This window comes from Anguilla rostrata, chromosome 3 (genome assembly GCF_018555375.3).
Source record: "Anguilla rostrata isolate EN2019 chromosome 3, ASM1855537v3, whole genome shotgun sequence".
Classification (NCBI taxonomy): Eukaryota; Metazoa; Chordata; class Actinopteri; order Anguilliformes; family Anguillidae; genus Anguilla; species Anguilla rostrata.
Window position 1 is genome coordinate 56,728,631 of NC_057935.1, and position 15,759 is coordinate 56,744,389.

The 15,759-nt window shown below is 39.1% G+C and overlaps 1 protein-coding gene across 1 annotated transcript; it reads right to left on the reverse strand.

Annotated features, from left to right (window-relative positions):
• Positions 1 to 376: 376 nt before the first annotated feature.
• On the reverse strand, positions 377 to 12,630 carry trappc14 (trafficking protein particle complex subunit 14). Its single transcript, XM_064328507.1, has 11 exons — positions 11,888 to 12,630; positions 9,188 to 9,283; positions 8,116 to 8,245; positions 6,325 to 6,411; positions 5,405 to 5,525; positions 5,171 to 5,318; positions 4,853 to 4,935; positions 4,545 to 4,696; positions 4,058 to 4,194; positions 3,763 to 3,956; positions 377 to 2,962 (listed from the first exon to the last, which is right to left on the reverse strand). Exons 1-11 carry the CDS (start codon positions 12,359 to 12,361, stop codon positions 2,809 to 2,811), a joined length of 1,776 nt encoding a protein of 591 aa, XP_064184577.1. The 5' UTR covers positions 12,362 to 12,630; the 3' UTR covers positions 377 to 2,808.
• Between the last annotated feature and the right edge of the window lie 3,129 nt (positions 12,631 to 15,759).

Genomic DNA, 15,759 nt, shown 5'->3' on the forward strand with positions numbered 1-15,759 from the left:
AACTAGCTCATATCCTGTCACCAAGATAATTGTCTAACTCGCCCCATGTCGGCAATCATTCTGTATTTCATTGCAATCTAAAATAATAAGATTCATTTGAGCAGTGAGGTATTCGGGTTCAGTAAGGTATATACCCGTGAACCCGTGTTTACCAGTTGTCTACGACCATGAAATGCACTTTTTTGTACGTCGCTTTGGATAAAAGCGTCTGCCAAATGAATGTAATGTAATGTATTCTACAAACAATGCAATGGCTACTGCTAAAGAAATAAGCACAACATAGGCTTTCTTGTGGGAAATTGAGGCAGTAATACACTGAGGCATCAAAGTGTCTACTGTTCAGACATCAGGTAACACCCATTGTGTTGAGACACGCTCCCAAATGATTGCATTTATTCAACTTGTTCATATGCAGCAACCATTCAGCAAAATAAAACATATTCTACACATTCCAACAATGTTGTTTGATTCCAGTTTCCTTTTAAAATGACATCAGCCAGCAAATTTAAACAAAAATACAGCATTTAAGACAACAATGCATGTTTTCCAAGAAAAATAATTTAAAATTCAAGTAAAGTGCATTAATAAAATAAACAATGATTGTTAAAATGAACTCATTTCAGGTTAAAAAAAAAAACAAAGAAAACATTGGAGTGTCAAAATATATTACATATCCAACCAGTCAGTCACAGAGAGCAGATTTGTTTTTCAATGCCAAAGTACAAGCCACTAAAAAGAACAACTGATGCCTTGAGAGGCCTTTCAGTAAAAAGGAATTTCAAAGTAAATTTTTTTCAATGTACTAAGCTGCCTCTTACGAAATAAAACTTATGTAGCAAAAGAAGCACAGAAACACACAAAGACCCCAATGTACCTCACGAGTGTCAGCAAGCCTTTCTCTACTCCAGCCACAGACAATAATACACATAGCCCAGAATTATAATAAATATGTTAAACATAAAAAAAAAACTAAGGAGGTCACTTGCATTGCAAGCCAACAGCAAAACAATACAAAACAAACAAAAAAAACTAAGGCACACCTTTGAACAGAAAGGGAGTTACTAAGTTTCATTAAATTATACTTTGAATATTCAAGGTGAGCCCCTCAACACTCAACGGCCTTGCAATAATCCAAGTAGAGGCCTCCATTATTTATGTATTGGCCCTTACTCAACTCTGGAATAAAGGGTACAGTTGTGCCCTCACAAAATGTCACAGGTCATTCAGTTGCACAATGTCAATACATACGTATATGCACGCACGCACATGTGCACACGTGCACACACACACACACACACACACACACACATACATACATGCAGAGGCTGCCACTGCTCATAGTTACCAACAACACAGCATCTCCCAGACACGTAAACATTTCAACAGTGCAATGAATGCACACTGACATAAAATAACTGCAGATATAATACCCATATCCAGAGAGGACTATACAGCAACATGGAATTTCATAAACTATGGAGTGTCAAACTTCATGAAATAACAATAACAGTGTAATAAATTCATCTGTCTATCAGGTAGGAAGTACCACCATCATAAATGAAAAGGCTGAAAGAGAAACTCACAGCAAGAACCACTTGCAAGCAAGTGATTGTACAAGAGAAAGCCTGCAACATAAAGTAACTGCCTTGGAAATGAAGGTAAGGTACAGTGGAATGAGTGACAGTGTGAAACAGTGGAATGGTATGAGGGTGGAGCATTCGCCTGAGAAAGAAACCTGAGGTGGTGTCACCAATAAAGGGCATATAGTACAAGATTTATGCGACAAGTGCAACAAAATAAATACAACTAAAAATAAATACTTTCAGCATAGACCGACAATTCCAGTGAAATCCAGTTTAAACATTAAAACTGGCTATAAAGACCATGACACAACATACACAAATGCAATCTGCCAGTCAGCCCCACCACAACGCACGTACAAACAAGCACTCACGTGCACGTACGCCTACACCCACAGTCCACCATCCGTACAGTAGCTAAAGGTGTGACCCTGGATTTTTACACAGCATGGGAATGCACAGCACAGTTTAACTTGTTTATGACTACAACTACTACTAATACTAATAATACTATCATTTTATCTACAGCTACTGTGTACATAGTATGCCTGTTTGAATGAGCATAAATGTTCTGAGCAACAAAGAGCGAGAACATTGTACTGATAACGAATACCCTTGCAGTGAATAAGAACAAACGCATAGTTATACATTACTTTAATCTGCTGCCATTCTCTTTTTTCTCTTAAACCCCACCCTCCAACTTAATTATTCATCATTTATTCTATACTGCACATAAATATGAGATAGAGCACTGGACAAGGTGACGTCAACATCTCCTTATACATCCCCACCTCCATCTGAATCTAGACTGAAACAAATTAAAATTACAATATAAAAATGAAATGCCTAGAAATGTTTTGAATTTTCCTGTTTTTCCAGTTCCACACAGTTGGCGTGACTACTTAAATTGACCTTGTCCTCCAGTGTTCAAGTATTTTGCACACGTTTCAGGATATGCAATGGCAAATGTGCATTTGTGTGGCAGGTAAACTGAGTTTTAATCCTGAATCTGTGTTTTGCAGACACAAAGTTTGTTTGTCTTAAATAATACAAGCTTGTCCTATTGGTTCCATGCTTTATAAGCTAAGTAGTTATCACAGTCTTTATATGTTATGTCCCACCAACCTCAATTTCACTATTAATGTCAGTCAGCCTGTCAGTCTTGCTCTCTAGTGGTGTCCCTAGTCTTTCATCATGCTCTTGTCCTCTAACCCAACCCCCCCCGCCCCTAACTGACTGGCTCCAGCACCAGTACTTTGCACTCCCTCTTTGCTATTTTGTCAAGAGAGAGGATGGCCTTTTCCTGGGGGTGGTACAGTGGCCGGCCGATGGGGGAGCCCACGGGAGGGGTGATGGCACGGCGCTCCATAACACTGCCTGTCCTGCAAATGCAGGAACACAGGGGGCAGCAGCGCATCAGATCGCACATCTGCATACATTTGCCAGGCACATACAGTCCATTCGTTGGATGACCAACAGATTTGTTGGAGCAAAGTTAGAAACACAAGACCCCGTACATATATCCTGCTTGAGTAGGGCAGCCAGTTGGTCTCCCCTTGTTTTTTTGGCATAGTACAGTCCTCCACTAACTAGAGGTTGTGATAGCCTCTTTGTCAAGCCCCTTCTCAAACACATAACCCACCTCAATAATCTAAGTTGATAAAGTAGTTGGCACTAATTACATACAGACGATGATTGACAGCGATGTTCACAAGCGACACTGTTAATTCAGTTTGATTACTTACTACTGTGGACATACTGCAGTATTTCAAACCGTTGCACAGGGGCATGATAGGTTTTGTTAGAAGCAGTTGGAAATGCCCACATTAAAAATGAGAGCAGTTATACTATATGACCAAAATTATCTGGACACCCCTTGACCCGGGGTTGTTTTTCATGTTTATAAATGTCTCAATTAGAAACTCAATTGTATGAATAGCCACTCAACTGTAGCGTTGGAGGGTCTATGGGGACCTCTGGAGGATACCCATTAAAATACAAGTTTAAATCCCAGCAGGTCTAATGGTGGAGACAAACTGGAGGGCCTATCTATAAGGCAATGCATTTAATCTCAAACAGAATGCTTGCGTGTATGTGTGCACACTTCATGTGTGACTATGCACAGTGTGTGGTGTGCCTGTGTGAACGCGTGGAAGTGAGTAAGTATTCGTAAGTGAATTACCTCATAAGGTGGGATCGGGAGGGCTGCTGGTGGGAAAAGGACTGGGAGCGGCCCAGACTGGCCTGGTGGCGGTCCAGCAGGTCTCGTACGGCCGGGCTGGAGGGGCTGTTCTTGCGGGACAGGGGCCGGGCCTCGGGCGGGGGGTTGGAAACAGAGGCAGTGAACTGCAGCTTGAGCTTCATGTGCTGACTGAGCTGGAGAGAGAGGGGAGGAGGGACCGTACCGATAAGGACAATAGCACGCGCACAAGTATGCAAACACCCACACACACACGCTGCGCAAGGTCAAACAGTACCTCGAAGAGCCCCGCCCGCAATATTTGGAAGGCCACGGTGAAAGAGAGAGTGCTGCCCTTTTGACAGTGACCAAGGTTACTGAGAGGAGAGTGACACACCACTGCATTCACTGACTGGTCCTCACATTGACCACGACCTGGGAAGGAGGGGGAGAGGATTCAGAAACAGGCAGAGAAAGAAACAGAAAAACAAATGAGGCGTAAACAGAGAAAAGCAGCTAAAGACATCAATCTTCCCTCCACTGCCTGTGCTGTTTGCTTAGTAAACGCCCTTAGCCATGGAGACTGGAATCACATCTGGCCAACTTCCCAGTTCTGCAGCTGGAGTTTTGCCACCACTATTCTGACTTTCAGCAGTATGACCGACAAAACTGTAGGAAAGATCCCAGTGCACGAAACTCAGCCCCTAACTAATCATCTCCCCTTTTCCCCCGGTCTTCTGTGGTCCCATCCTCTAAGACAAATCCTCAAGTACTGCTGCCCTCACCCTCAGGGGTCCAGACCAGACGGACAGCCAGGAAGTCCTGCAGGTTGTTCAGCAGTGTGTATCTGACCCGGAAGTGCTCCCGGGCCTTCACTGCACTTGGGCAACTAGCAGTCATCACGAACCGTGGCCGGTCCAGCCTCACGCTGGGCAACCTGTGGGGATATGAGAGCACAGGACACAAAAACAATGGGAACAGTACATATTTTCAACATAAATATTCCTTACATCCATATTCCATTCAGTTTTGCATAACTTAATTTGAATTGCAGGGATTCAGAGGGAGATGCTGCAGAAAGACACAGACTGACCTGTAATGTGTGTAAATACAGTTGGTGAAGGGCAGTTTGGGTGTGGACCACTGAAGCACTGCCACCAAAGGCACCTCCAGACCCTGAGATACACACCACATAACCCACAACATTACTAAAAAAAAGAGTCAGATACATACCACCTACTATGTCACACAGTTAACGAATGCATGGTGACATACCACACACCCTGTCAACACAGCTTACTTACTAATGCATATTACATCATACAAAGCCTTGACACACATCAAACTGTGTGTTTCCGGCTTGCTCCTTCCTCCCACTCTCCTTCACCTCTTTCCCAACATTAGCCCTCACCTCCTTTGTGTCGTCTTGTGGCTGATCACTGAGCTGCAGCTGGAAAAGGAAGTTGTGCTCCTCCAGAGCACTGAGCATGCTGGGAAGGCGGCAGGAAAGACTATCCATCCGGTAAAAGGATGCCATTGCAACCTCCCCTGACTGATGGCTGCAGAATAACATATCCACATTTTTATAATGGGCTATAAGGACAACACACTGATAAACACTGTTTTCATGTGCACACTGACATACCAGACGTTATCAACAAGCAGCACGGAGCCATCGGGCATCATGGGAAGGTAGGATGCATTGAAGTTTGGCAGAATCCGCACATCACGAATGCACACCTCTTCCTGAGAACAGCCGTTTAACACTAGCACCAAAAAAGACAGGGAGAGGATGCCATTACACAATGTGATAGTTAGAAAGCCAAACACAGCTCTTGCACACTCTCTCACTCACTGGCAACTCACACACATTTTCTTGTCCAACATCATGATGCAACATGCAGGCACTGTCCTCACAGAAGTTGTGTTACACCCTTAAAGCCCTTTCTGAGACAAAGCTCAATCAAAATACCAAACTGTACTAGTCTATAGACTTAATACCATTTAGGACACAGCTTACTTTCATAGACAAAACACCCTCTCTCATCCTTAAAAAAAAAACCTTGTCTTTAAGTGCCCACAATTGCACATATTTTTGCTATTCCACTAAGGGCAGCTTTGTGCAACAAGTCCAGCTGTCGCCCAGTTTGGGCTGTGGAAGTTTCCTTGGCAATCCTTTATTTTGATGATAATGTCAGTTTTGACTTCCATTTCCCAAGGGGATACTGCCACAGCACATCCATTTGCCAATGTGCAAGCGCTGCTCTAATCTCACACCACACTCGCACTCCTTTTGGTCATAATGAAACCTTGCGCATGGAACGAGGCTCATTAGAGAGCAGATACAGATGGATATAATTTGTTTTCTGACTTGACATAGATCACACATGCTGACTTGCACGAATTCACTGGAGGTTTTTCGGTTTGCGTCACTAAATAGGCTGCCATTATATTGGAACTTGTACTGGATGAATCAGCCGAAATTGTTACTCTCCAACAGGGATCTGTCCAACCTCCCGTGCACAAAAAACAGCAGTAAGAGCACAACTGTATGCTGCCCCTTACCTTTCAGGACAGTGAGATGTTTTCCTGATACGGTCATCTGTTGACACTTCACGCTGGGGGGCGGAAGAACAGTCAACGTGGTACTGACTGTTTTCATTTAAACAAATCAACAAAAAACAAAAAGAGACGCAGAAATTAACAATCAAAGCAGTTTTAGTTGGAATTACTTTGTCAGCATGCAGCCAAGCATTTACGAAATTGCAACTAATTTATGCAAACCTCACATTTATGGTAATTTAACAGAGCTAAAAAGATCTATAATCTATAATTGATCATACTCAATATTATAAATCAGAGTGTAAGGCTCATCTCAGAACACTACATTTCTCTCAGTACAAACTGAAAAGCTCAAGTCTGAGCACACTTGATCCAAACTAATTATAATAATTTGATTAGACTGAATAAGTCTTCTCACTTATAATAGCACTGTGACATTTTGAAATCAATATTTAGAAAAATTCAAAAATAAAACAAAACCCCACACCCTAGACAGAATTCTCAGTAGCTTTAATACATAGCATGTACGGTAATATGCCAAATTCTGGCCCACAATAGGACAGTGCTATTTTGTAGCAGATTAGTACCGATGCTTGGCTTACTGAGAACTATGGGCCTGATCATGGCTTGAGATGCGTGTTTTAACTCAAATGTCTGCTCAAGTCAAGGGCTTTTTCCTAATGCGCATGCTGGTTTGTGCGACCAAAAAACAATATTTTACTGGGGTTTCTGGGGTTTTGATATTATTTCAGTTTTAGAGTCTCAGTCGGCCCAGAGGGTTCTCATGTGGAATGAATGGTATTTTAGATACTTAAAGAAGTTGCGCAATCAGCCAGCTTTGCAAGAGCTAGTATACTGCAGCTAGTATACCTTGTAGTCTAAAGCAAGAAAATACACTTCATGTAATGCTAAAGCAGCTTGTACAGCAATGTTAAGTTTGCAAAGGCTGTACTTATGAACAGATTACAGTATTTTTTCACAATTATAAGTGAAAACATCACAGTTTAAATAATTTTGGTACTTCTCTTCTCATTTCCTAAACAGTGCAAGCTCATCAATCCCAAAGACCCATCTAGTATCAGTAATTCAGATAAATGTACGTTATCAATGTACTCATATAAATATGAACAATTACTCTGCTTAACTGATAGGATGTGTCTCTGAACACTTCATATTGTTACAAGTGGTTGTGATTTAATGTGGATGTAAAGGCTGATAGTTCTAAAAGCTCTAGGGGTGTGTAACCATGACAACTACTTTATTCATTAACATGATATAAGCATCAGGAATCAACAATAAAAAGCACAAAAACTGATTGAAAAGCTAAAAAGGCAGCTGGTACCAAGACTGAAAGCTGGATTAACCACATAGCCACAAGCTCCAACCCACCACATGCAGTTGAACAATGCAGATCATTAAAAGCAAATGTTAGCAGCACTGTTTTTTTAGCATAGACACACTCAGCTGTAATTCTGCTCCTTCTAGGGAACTCAGAGTAAGATCTAACATGATTGCTGCAGACATACTGCTGCTAGGTTTTATGAGGCTTTTCCTGAAGTCATGCAATCCACATCCCATTCTGTACAAAGGACAATCAGGAGTATGAACATTATGTAATGTGCATCTTTGAGCAGGCTGATGTAGATCTAAATAGAAATTACTTTCAGGCTTGTTTCCCACTGGGTATCAGTATTTTCGAAAAGTAGAGCACAGTAGGTCATTATTATCAATGACACAGGACACCAGCTCTGCTGATCCCACGTAACAAAGCATTACTATGATTGGCTGACTAACCCTGGGCCTTGAAGGTGTTCAGGTCATGGCGGAAGGTGTGGGTCGGGCTGCGCTGCTGAAGAATGGTGAGGTACCCATGCTCCCGAACTTCTGCCTTCTCCACATCCTGCTTCCATACTGTCACAATGATCTGGGATTCAATCGCATAGGTTCAGAACATTGTACACTGCACTGGATAAACCACCAGCCAATGCTGAAATAGTGTCATCCCATGAAAATTCTAGTCAAATCAAATCTTCACATGCCTCATTGGAGTGGACAGTTTTTTTAAATCTATGAAACAGATTTTTTTTTCCCAAAAGCTTGGAATAAATAATCTTAATATTTGTTGTGTACTTTTTCATATGATTTTGTACAGGCTATCATATGAGTACAACAAAAAGTGATAAATGGAAAGAGAAAACCTCTTAAACCACAAGAAAGAGAAGCTCTACATCCATTTTGTCAAATTTCAAAAAAAATTCAAGTGGAGTGAAATGACTCATAATTCAAATGGAATGAATTATCACAGAAAAGGATATATTAACTCACTGCTACAGTATAATCTACGTCTCTTTGGGACACTATATATAAAAACCCATTCCCAGTGATGTGGCATGCATGCACACAGTGTTATCCCAGCACACTTATCTGAGAGAAATATTGAAACTGAAGCACAAGCTAGGTTACGCTTTAAAACTGTATAAACACTGTGCACTGTTTTAATACACAAGCATCATTTAAAATGGTTATCAAGAACATTGAGCAGATCAATGGATACTGTAACAAACAATGAAGATCTGAGATTGGATAAAAAAACTGAGACATACAAAAGATAAACTCTGTTCTAATTATCTAGGACATACACAAAGCATAACAATCCTGCACAGTGAAGAAACACAATGTAACAGTGATTTATTAAGAAGTTGGGTAAAGACAGAAAACATTAAACAGCGAGCAGAGGATTATCACATTAGTTGTAGTAGACACAAACAGGATTAACACAATATCCTGAATATCTGAGCCATACACTGACAGGCCTACACAAGCACGGTGCCACAGATGCCGTGATATTTGACCCTTGACCTCTCACCTTAACCTTGAGGGTGCTGACAGGGAGTTTGTCAAGAGAAACGGTCAAGGGGAAGATGACCTCATCTGTCAGTACGACCGGCTCATCCAGAGGAGACTGAAAGAGAAAATGAGAATGAGAAGTGTTTCATAATGTTATTTTACTCACTTCCCCAAAAGGAAAGGTCTGTATCTGCATATTCCATCCAATTCCTATATTATCTGCTAAGGTTATATAGCAGCAAAGTCTTTCAAAATGTAAGGTTCTAAAATATTTTTTAAAAACTTAAAGGACAAACATAGAAACACACATATTTCAGCACACCTGTGTTAAATACGTATATAAGTATTTCATATGATGTTATAATAATGCATTTTATATATGTATTTGAAATTACATTAAGACAGTATTGGAATGTATGAGCACACCTTTAAGCATCTGACATACGGTATTTAAAAAAAAAAAACTATTCGATTTCAGAGGTTTATAAAGTAGATGTGCACAATATGGAAATTAAGGGGCTGATATCCCTAATGTAAATTTGGCAGACCATACTGGCCAATGCAGATATCTCCTTTTTACATAATACGAAGGCAAAAGTTTCCACATTCATGGAATAAGTAAAAAAACGCAGATATCAAATTACAAAGTAAAACTCTAACAAATTATATTTGTAAAACAACACATTTCAAATTGTTTAAAGACTGTCTACAGGTGAGGTGAGTTCCCCTTCATCACTTTATAAAGCATTTTGAGCGTTCGGAAAGTTCAGAAAAGTGCTGTATAAATGCAATGATTGATTGATTTGATTACAGCGCTATAGAGACTTTATAGCACAACTTGTGAGTTTGGCTGGTAAAAAATAAATTAATAAATAAGTAAGAGATTCAAATTACTATGACTAGGCTACTGTTGGAACATGACCTTTTCCCTTAATGTACAGCAACAAAGGTCCAATTAAATATGTCACCTAAACTCCCCAGCACATGTACGTTGCCTCGTCATATTGGTCAATCACATCAGGATAATCTTAGTTTAGCAGCCAATACCAACATGTTTGTTTTAAGATATCGTGCAAGGCAGATACAAGCCTGATAATTATGCACCCAGTCATTTTCAGGTGTGTGATAAAAGGCAGTCAGGTACTTTACACCCTAAACATACACAATGCATCTTTGGATTGAATCCTATTTTCATTTACTCATGAAAGAAAATAGGGCCCATAAACAGGAACAACAAATTACAAAAACTCAGTGCACATTTGTAATTGATTACTTAATATAATTAAAATCACTGAGCAATCTTTACAGCAGAACCGGTTTATAAACTCAAAAAGTGTAATTAAGGCCAATACACCAATCATTCACTTTAAATGTATTAAATTAGTTGTGTTTAACAATGGTGAATGAAGACCAAACTTCCTGATCTCACATATAATGGGAGATGGCCATTAAGGCATTTTTCTCTCACACCTCTGAAGTGGAGAATCATTCATTATATCGCAGGTTATAACCTACTCACAGCATGCAAATATAGGAGTGTGATAAGGCACACAATGCATATTGTGATCTACGTAGTCAAATTAACACAGATACACAAATAAAAAGCAATCGTATTGGAAATTCATCGATATCCACCCCCGAGTTGCTCAAACTGTAGCAGCTGAATAGATACTACCTTGACAGGTGAACAGGTTAAACCTGAAAGAGGGATTCTTATTCAAATTACATGATCAAAATTTCATATGGGATGCAAATCTGTTGCACTCAAGAAACTGACTTTGTCTACAAAATTGTGACACAAAACTTGAGCCCTTGACAAATTGTTCAAATAGAGTTTTTCAGTCATACATAATGTTCAGCCAGCTATACAGTGTACACAGTATTTAAGACTTGGAATCCAAAAAATACAAAAGAAAGGCACGTGCAATTTTACTGAATTCATTGAACAGTCTCCTCTTAAAATGGAATAAGTCGTTAACTCAATGAAAAAGCGTAAGAAAGAACTGACCCGTCAAGTTAGACCAGTGATTACTTGAGGCTTGACGCAATTAAGTTGTCTTATTGAAATGGTTCAAGGCAATAGGTTTCCTCAATTGAGTCGACTCTTTCTTTTCTTTTTTCTTTTTTACAGCGCAGCACATTCAATGTCTTCTTTCACATCTGACATAGCCTTGTCTTGACCAATCACCACCCCCCTCTTCCCAAAAACAAAAAGCAGGTTTACATCTGACACAATATTTGCTCCAAGTCTCTGTATGACACACCCATTATTCATAATCCCTTCGGTTACCAAATGGCCCCTTAGGGCAAGGCTACGAAGCTTATTTCAGGCAATTCCATAATGTCCTTATACAACCATTAAATTACAAGCATGCATTTTGTAAACAGTCAACAAGAACAGTTAACAATAAACTACATTACTTGGAACACATGGCTTCCTAGCTAGCACAGCATGTAGGCTATTTAAAAACGACATGTGCGGCAATTAACCTGAGGTAATGGACATTCTACTGAATACGTTCACAAAGGCACACGCATAAATGCTGTACATTATGTTTTTAGCTACATATACATGCTTGCGGTCTATAGCTAATTGTGCATGTTGCAGACAGGAAGGAAATGGTGACTTCCTAGTTTGCTAGCTAGCTAACGTTAGCCACCACAATATTGAAAACATATGTCGAGCATATTTATCTTTGTTATATCAACTTGTCTTTACCTGCAACGGAGCTCTTCGGTACTCTCGCCCTCCGCTGCCTGTGTTATTATGTATAAGGAGCGGCTTGCAATCCCTGAAGCCCCGGTTCCTCGTGTCCCATCTGCCTGTGCAAGCCGCAGCAGCGTCTTCCTCGTCGGCCTCCTCGTTACCCTCGTCCCCGCTGCTCTGGTAGTCATGATGCGGCTGAGTTCGTTGTCTGCTTTCACCAGGACTGACACTGGCCACCGCACACAGCGAACCAGCAAGTTCCCTCCAAGCTCGGCTGCTGGTGCATTCAGACCCACCGGCACCTGCTCCTCCACTCCCCGCTGCATCTCGGCAGCGCAGAACAAGCAAGAAACGTACAGTCTCGCCAAGGTAAAGATGACTGCGACGTGGAAGGGTCCGATATCTTGCCGGGTCTGACAAGTCCGAAATGGGAACAGCAGGGAAATACATAAAATACTCACACTGAGATTCCATCATTAAAACCATCGTTAAAATAAACAGGTAGCCTAACTTAACTAACGACAGAGCTAAACAGCTCGTTACAGTGTCCGTCACAAATACACCTTTTACGACTTCCTTTTCGTTTTCCTTTTCCCAACAACACCCTCGTAAAAGCCAGTTTGCTATTATTTTTCGTAAGTAATATGACGATTGCTGGGACTGTGTCCTGTGTCCTTTGAATAACAACCATTCAGTGAGGTAGGATTCGACCAGATTCACCCCACATCTACAGTCGCTACAACATAGGCCAAAGCAATACACCGTAGAGTAAAAGAGGCTGCGGTAAAATACAACAGGGCAGAGCAATCAATAATCGAAAAATAGCTTCAAGTTGCAGTCTTGAGGTGCCACAATGCCGCTACATCGAGAATTTTTTTTTATTGACAAACGTTCAAGAATGCAATGTGATACATTAAAATAATATCAACGAAAAATACTGTAAATATGTATAAGAGACAACTACAGTAAACACAAAGCAAATGACATTGATGAAAGGAAAGAGCAAAAGAAACAGAGAAAAAAAGACACTAGGGGATGTATTTTATATTGAGAATAATTACATAAAAACCTTATATAATTGACAAATATTAAAAGTCCTGATGGCCTTTGTGTTATTAGATAAAGAAATTGTAAGGATATAATGTCCCATTTCCTTTAAAATAAAATAAAAAACACAAAGTTCTGGCTGTTTGTAAATTTACATTTGTGAACATGGAACTTAGCTAACAACAAAATTAAGTTAATAAGAAAAAAAGCTTTCTCGTCACCAGTACAGTATTCATTGCAGCCAAATATCACATTTCTGAAATAGAGTCCAAATCAGGGTATATGTTAATGATAATAAAGCTAGAAATATCTTACGAGTGTGGTTATAAAACCAAAAGAGATGGAGAACCGTTTCTGGTTGTGATTCACAGAAAGAGCCATTTGTATTAATATCCTTTTTAAATTTCTTAAGAAAATGTTTTACAGGGTAACACCTATGGAGTAACTTGAATAAAATCTATTTTACCTTATTTGTTAGTAAGAACTTGTAAGGCATGGACCATACTTTTTTCCAGTTGATATTTTCAACCAAATTATTCCAATAAGATGTCACCATAGGAACAGAAACTATATCCTGTTGGTACAAAGCATGTATCCTTCCATTACTTTCCATTCCATTACATACAGAGGAAAATTTTCCCTACTGCAGAGTCAGATGGATCAATAGAAGATAGTGGCAGTGATAGAGAATTTAAGATACCCTTAAATAACATAATAACCATGGGAATAGCATCAAAAACTATATTAAATTCTCTCTGAGTTATTGGAATTTGGTATACATTCTGGGTAGTTGTATAGGATACCCTCTTTATTGAACAATTGACTGACCAGTATTATGTTGTTGTTGAACCATTGTTCAAAAAATAAAGATTTATTCTTAAAAAGGATATTGTGGTTGTTCCAAATAAAATAATTGTGTGGGGAGAAGTTGTCCTTGTAGGCCAAAGACCATGCCAAAAGGACTTGTTGGTGAAAATTAGACAGTTTAACAGGGATTTTGTGTATGTTATAGTTACAAAGTAAAATAAATTTTAGCCCACCTAAATGTGAGAACACGTGATGTGAGATGAAATTCCAAATTTTCAAGTACTGTTTAATCCATTTCATTTTGAAAGTATTATTTAGGGAAACAAAGTCTATAAAGTTAAGACCACCCTTATCATAAGAATTTAACACTAAAGATTTCCGTATATAATGAGTTTTATTTTTCCATAAGAAATTAAATAACATATTGTCAATTGACTTGCAAGTGGGTTTGTCGACATACAGTGACTGAGCGGCATAAGCTAAACGAGATATACCTTCTGCTTTGGTAAGTAGGACTCTACTTTTTAGGGATAAGTCCCTTTGCAACCAAATATTAAATATTTGTTTGGCCTTTCAGTAATTGGAGTGAAGTTCAAGGGGCATCTAGATTTATTGTCCTTTGATATTATAATTCCTAAATAGGTCACAGAATTCTTGACTGGAATGTTCGCTACATCGAGAATGGTAAAGACGGAACACCGTCTGTGACTTAAAATGACTGCACAGGAGAGATGCTGAAGCCTGTTAAGTATATGGCGTCGTATAAAATTCAAACTAGAGTCACAAACCCCCAATTGCTCCTATGCCAGCCATATTAAAGCTAGGAGGTCATCTGAAACATTTGTAAAAATGTCTAAAATACACTTGACCACGCAGAAAAAGTAGGCCAACCCAGAGCATCAATAATCAATGCATACAATGCATGTAGGTTGGAGTAGTTTTTTGGTCATATTTTATTACCAACACATAAATGTTAAGTTAAATAATATTGTTCTTAAGTTAACTGTACCAGTGAGGCCTTATTAATATAACCTTGATTAGAATGTGATATGTCTGTACCATCTCGGCAGTTTGAAAATACTTAAAAATTAGAATATAATTGCATTTTTGGAGCCATCTGTAGTCCTTTTTTCCTTTTTGAACCTTAGCTTGGTTTTCATGTTAAACATGTTAACAAAACGACATGTCGTATCTCCACCCTGCTGAGTGCAACAGCCAATTGTCGCTTTTGTGTATTATTTACTATTCTTAATGATTTCACCTTACAAGAATGCAGAAACAAAAAGGGAAACGCACATGTTGTAATTGATGATATCTGAGGTTAGAGAAGATAAATTTCCACCGATAAGCTTTCTGTTCACAAAAAGCTAATCATTACTGCAAATTTTTTTTTAAACAAAAAAACATAATAAGAGGAATGACAGCTGGTTTGCTGGGTAGCAAAATGTTTTCATAACAAAAAAGTGATATATGCTATTAGCAACATTTTCTCCCCTGTGAATGTTCTGCAACCAATGGGGCAACCAATAGTAAATTGCTTCAAAAGCATATGCAGATTTTGCATAATAAAATTAATAAAATGTAATGTCACATAAAAATATGGACACATTTGTCACATGTTTAATAAGAACCATTTTAATGAAAAATTTGCTGGTGCAGATGGAGACTGCAGATTAAAAAAATAAGAAATGTACTTGACATAAGTGGCCTTGGATACTGTAAGAATTAATTTGGGTTAAAATAAACATTCTATTACAAGTTCATCCCGTTTTAATGAATATGGAGCCAACACTAGAAAGCTGCTTATATAAAATGAAGGGCATAACATACATAATCGGCAGAAAAAGAGTAATATGACTGCTATACAAGTAGGCTTTCTATTCTTATGTACCATCAGATTATTGAACAAACGTAGTGTGTTGTGGCTTGTTGATGGCTGATTTACAACCTGAAAAGCTATGCCTTCAGTTAGTTTTTGTGTGAATAGTTCAATCAACTGAGATTACATTAGAACTAGAGAGATTATGGAG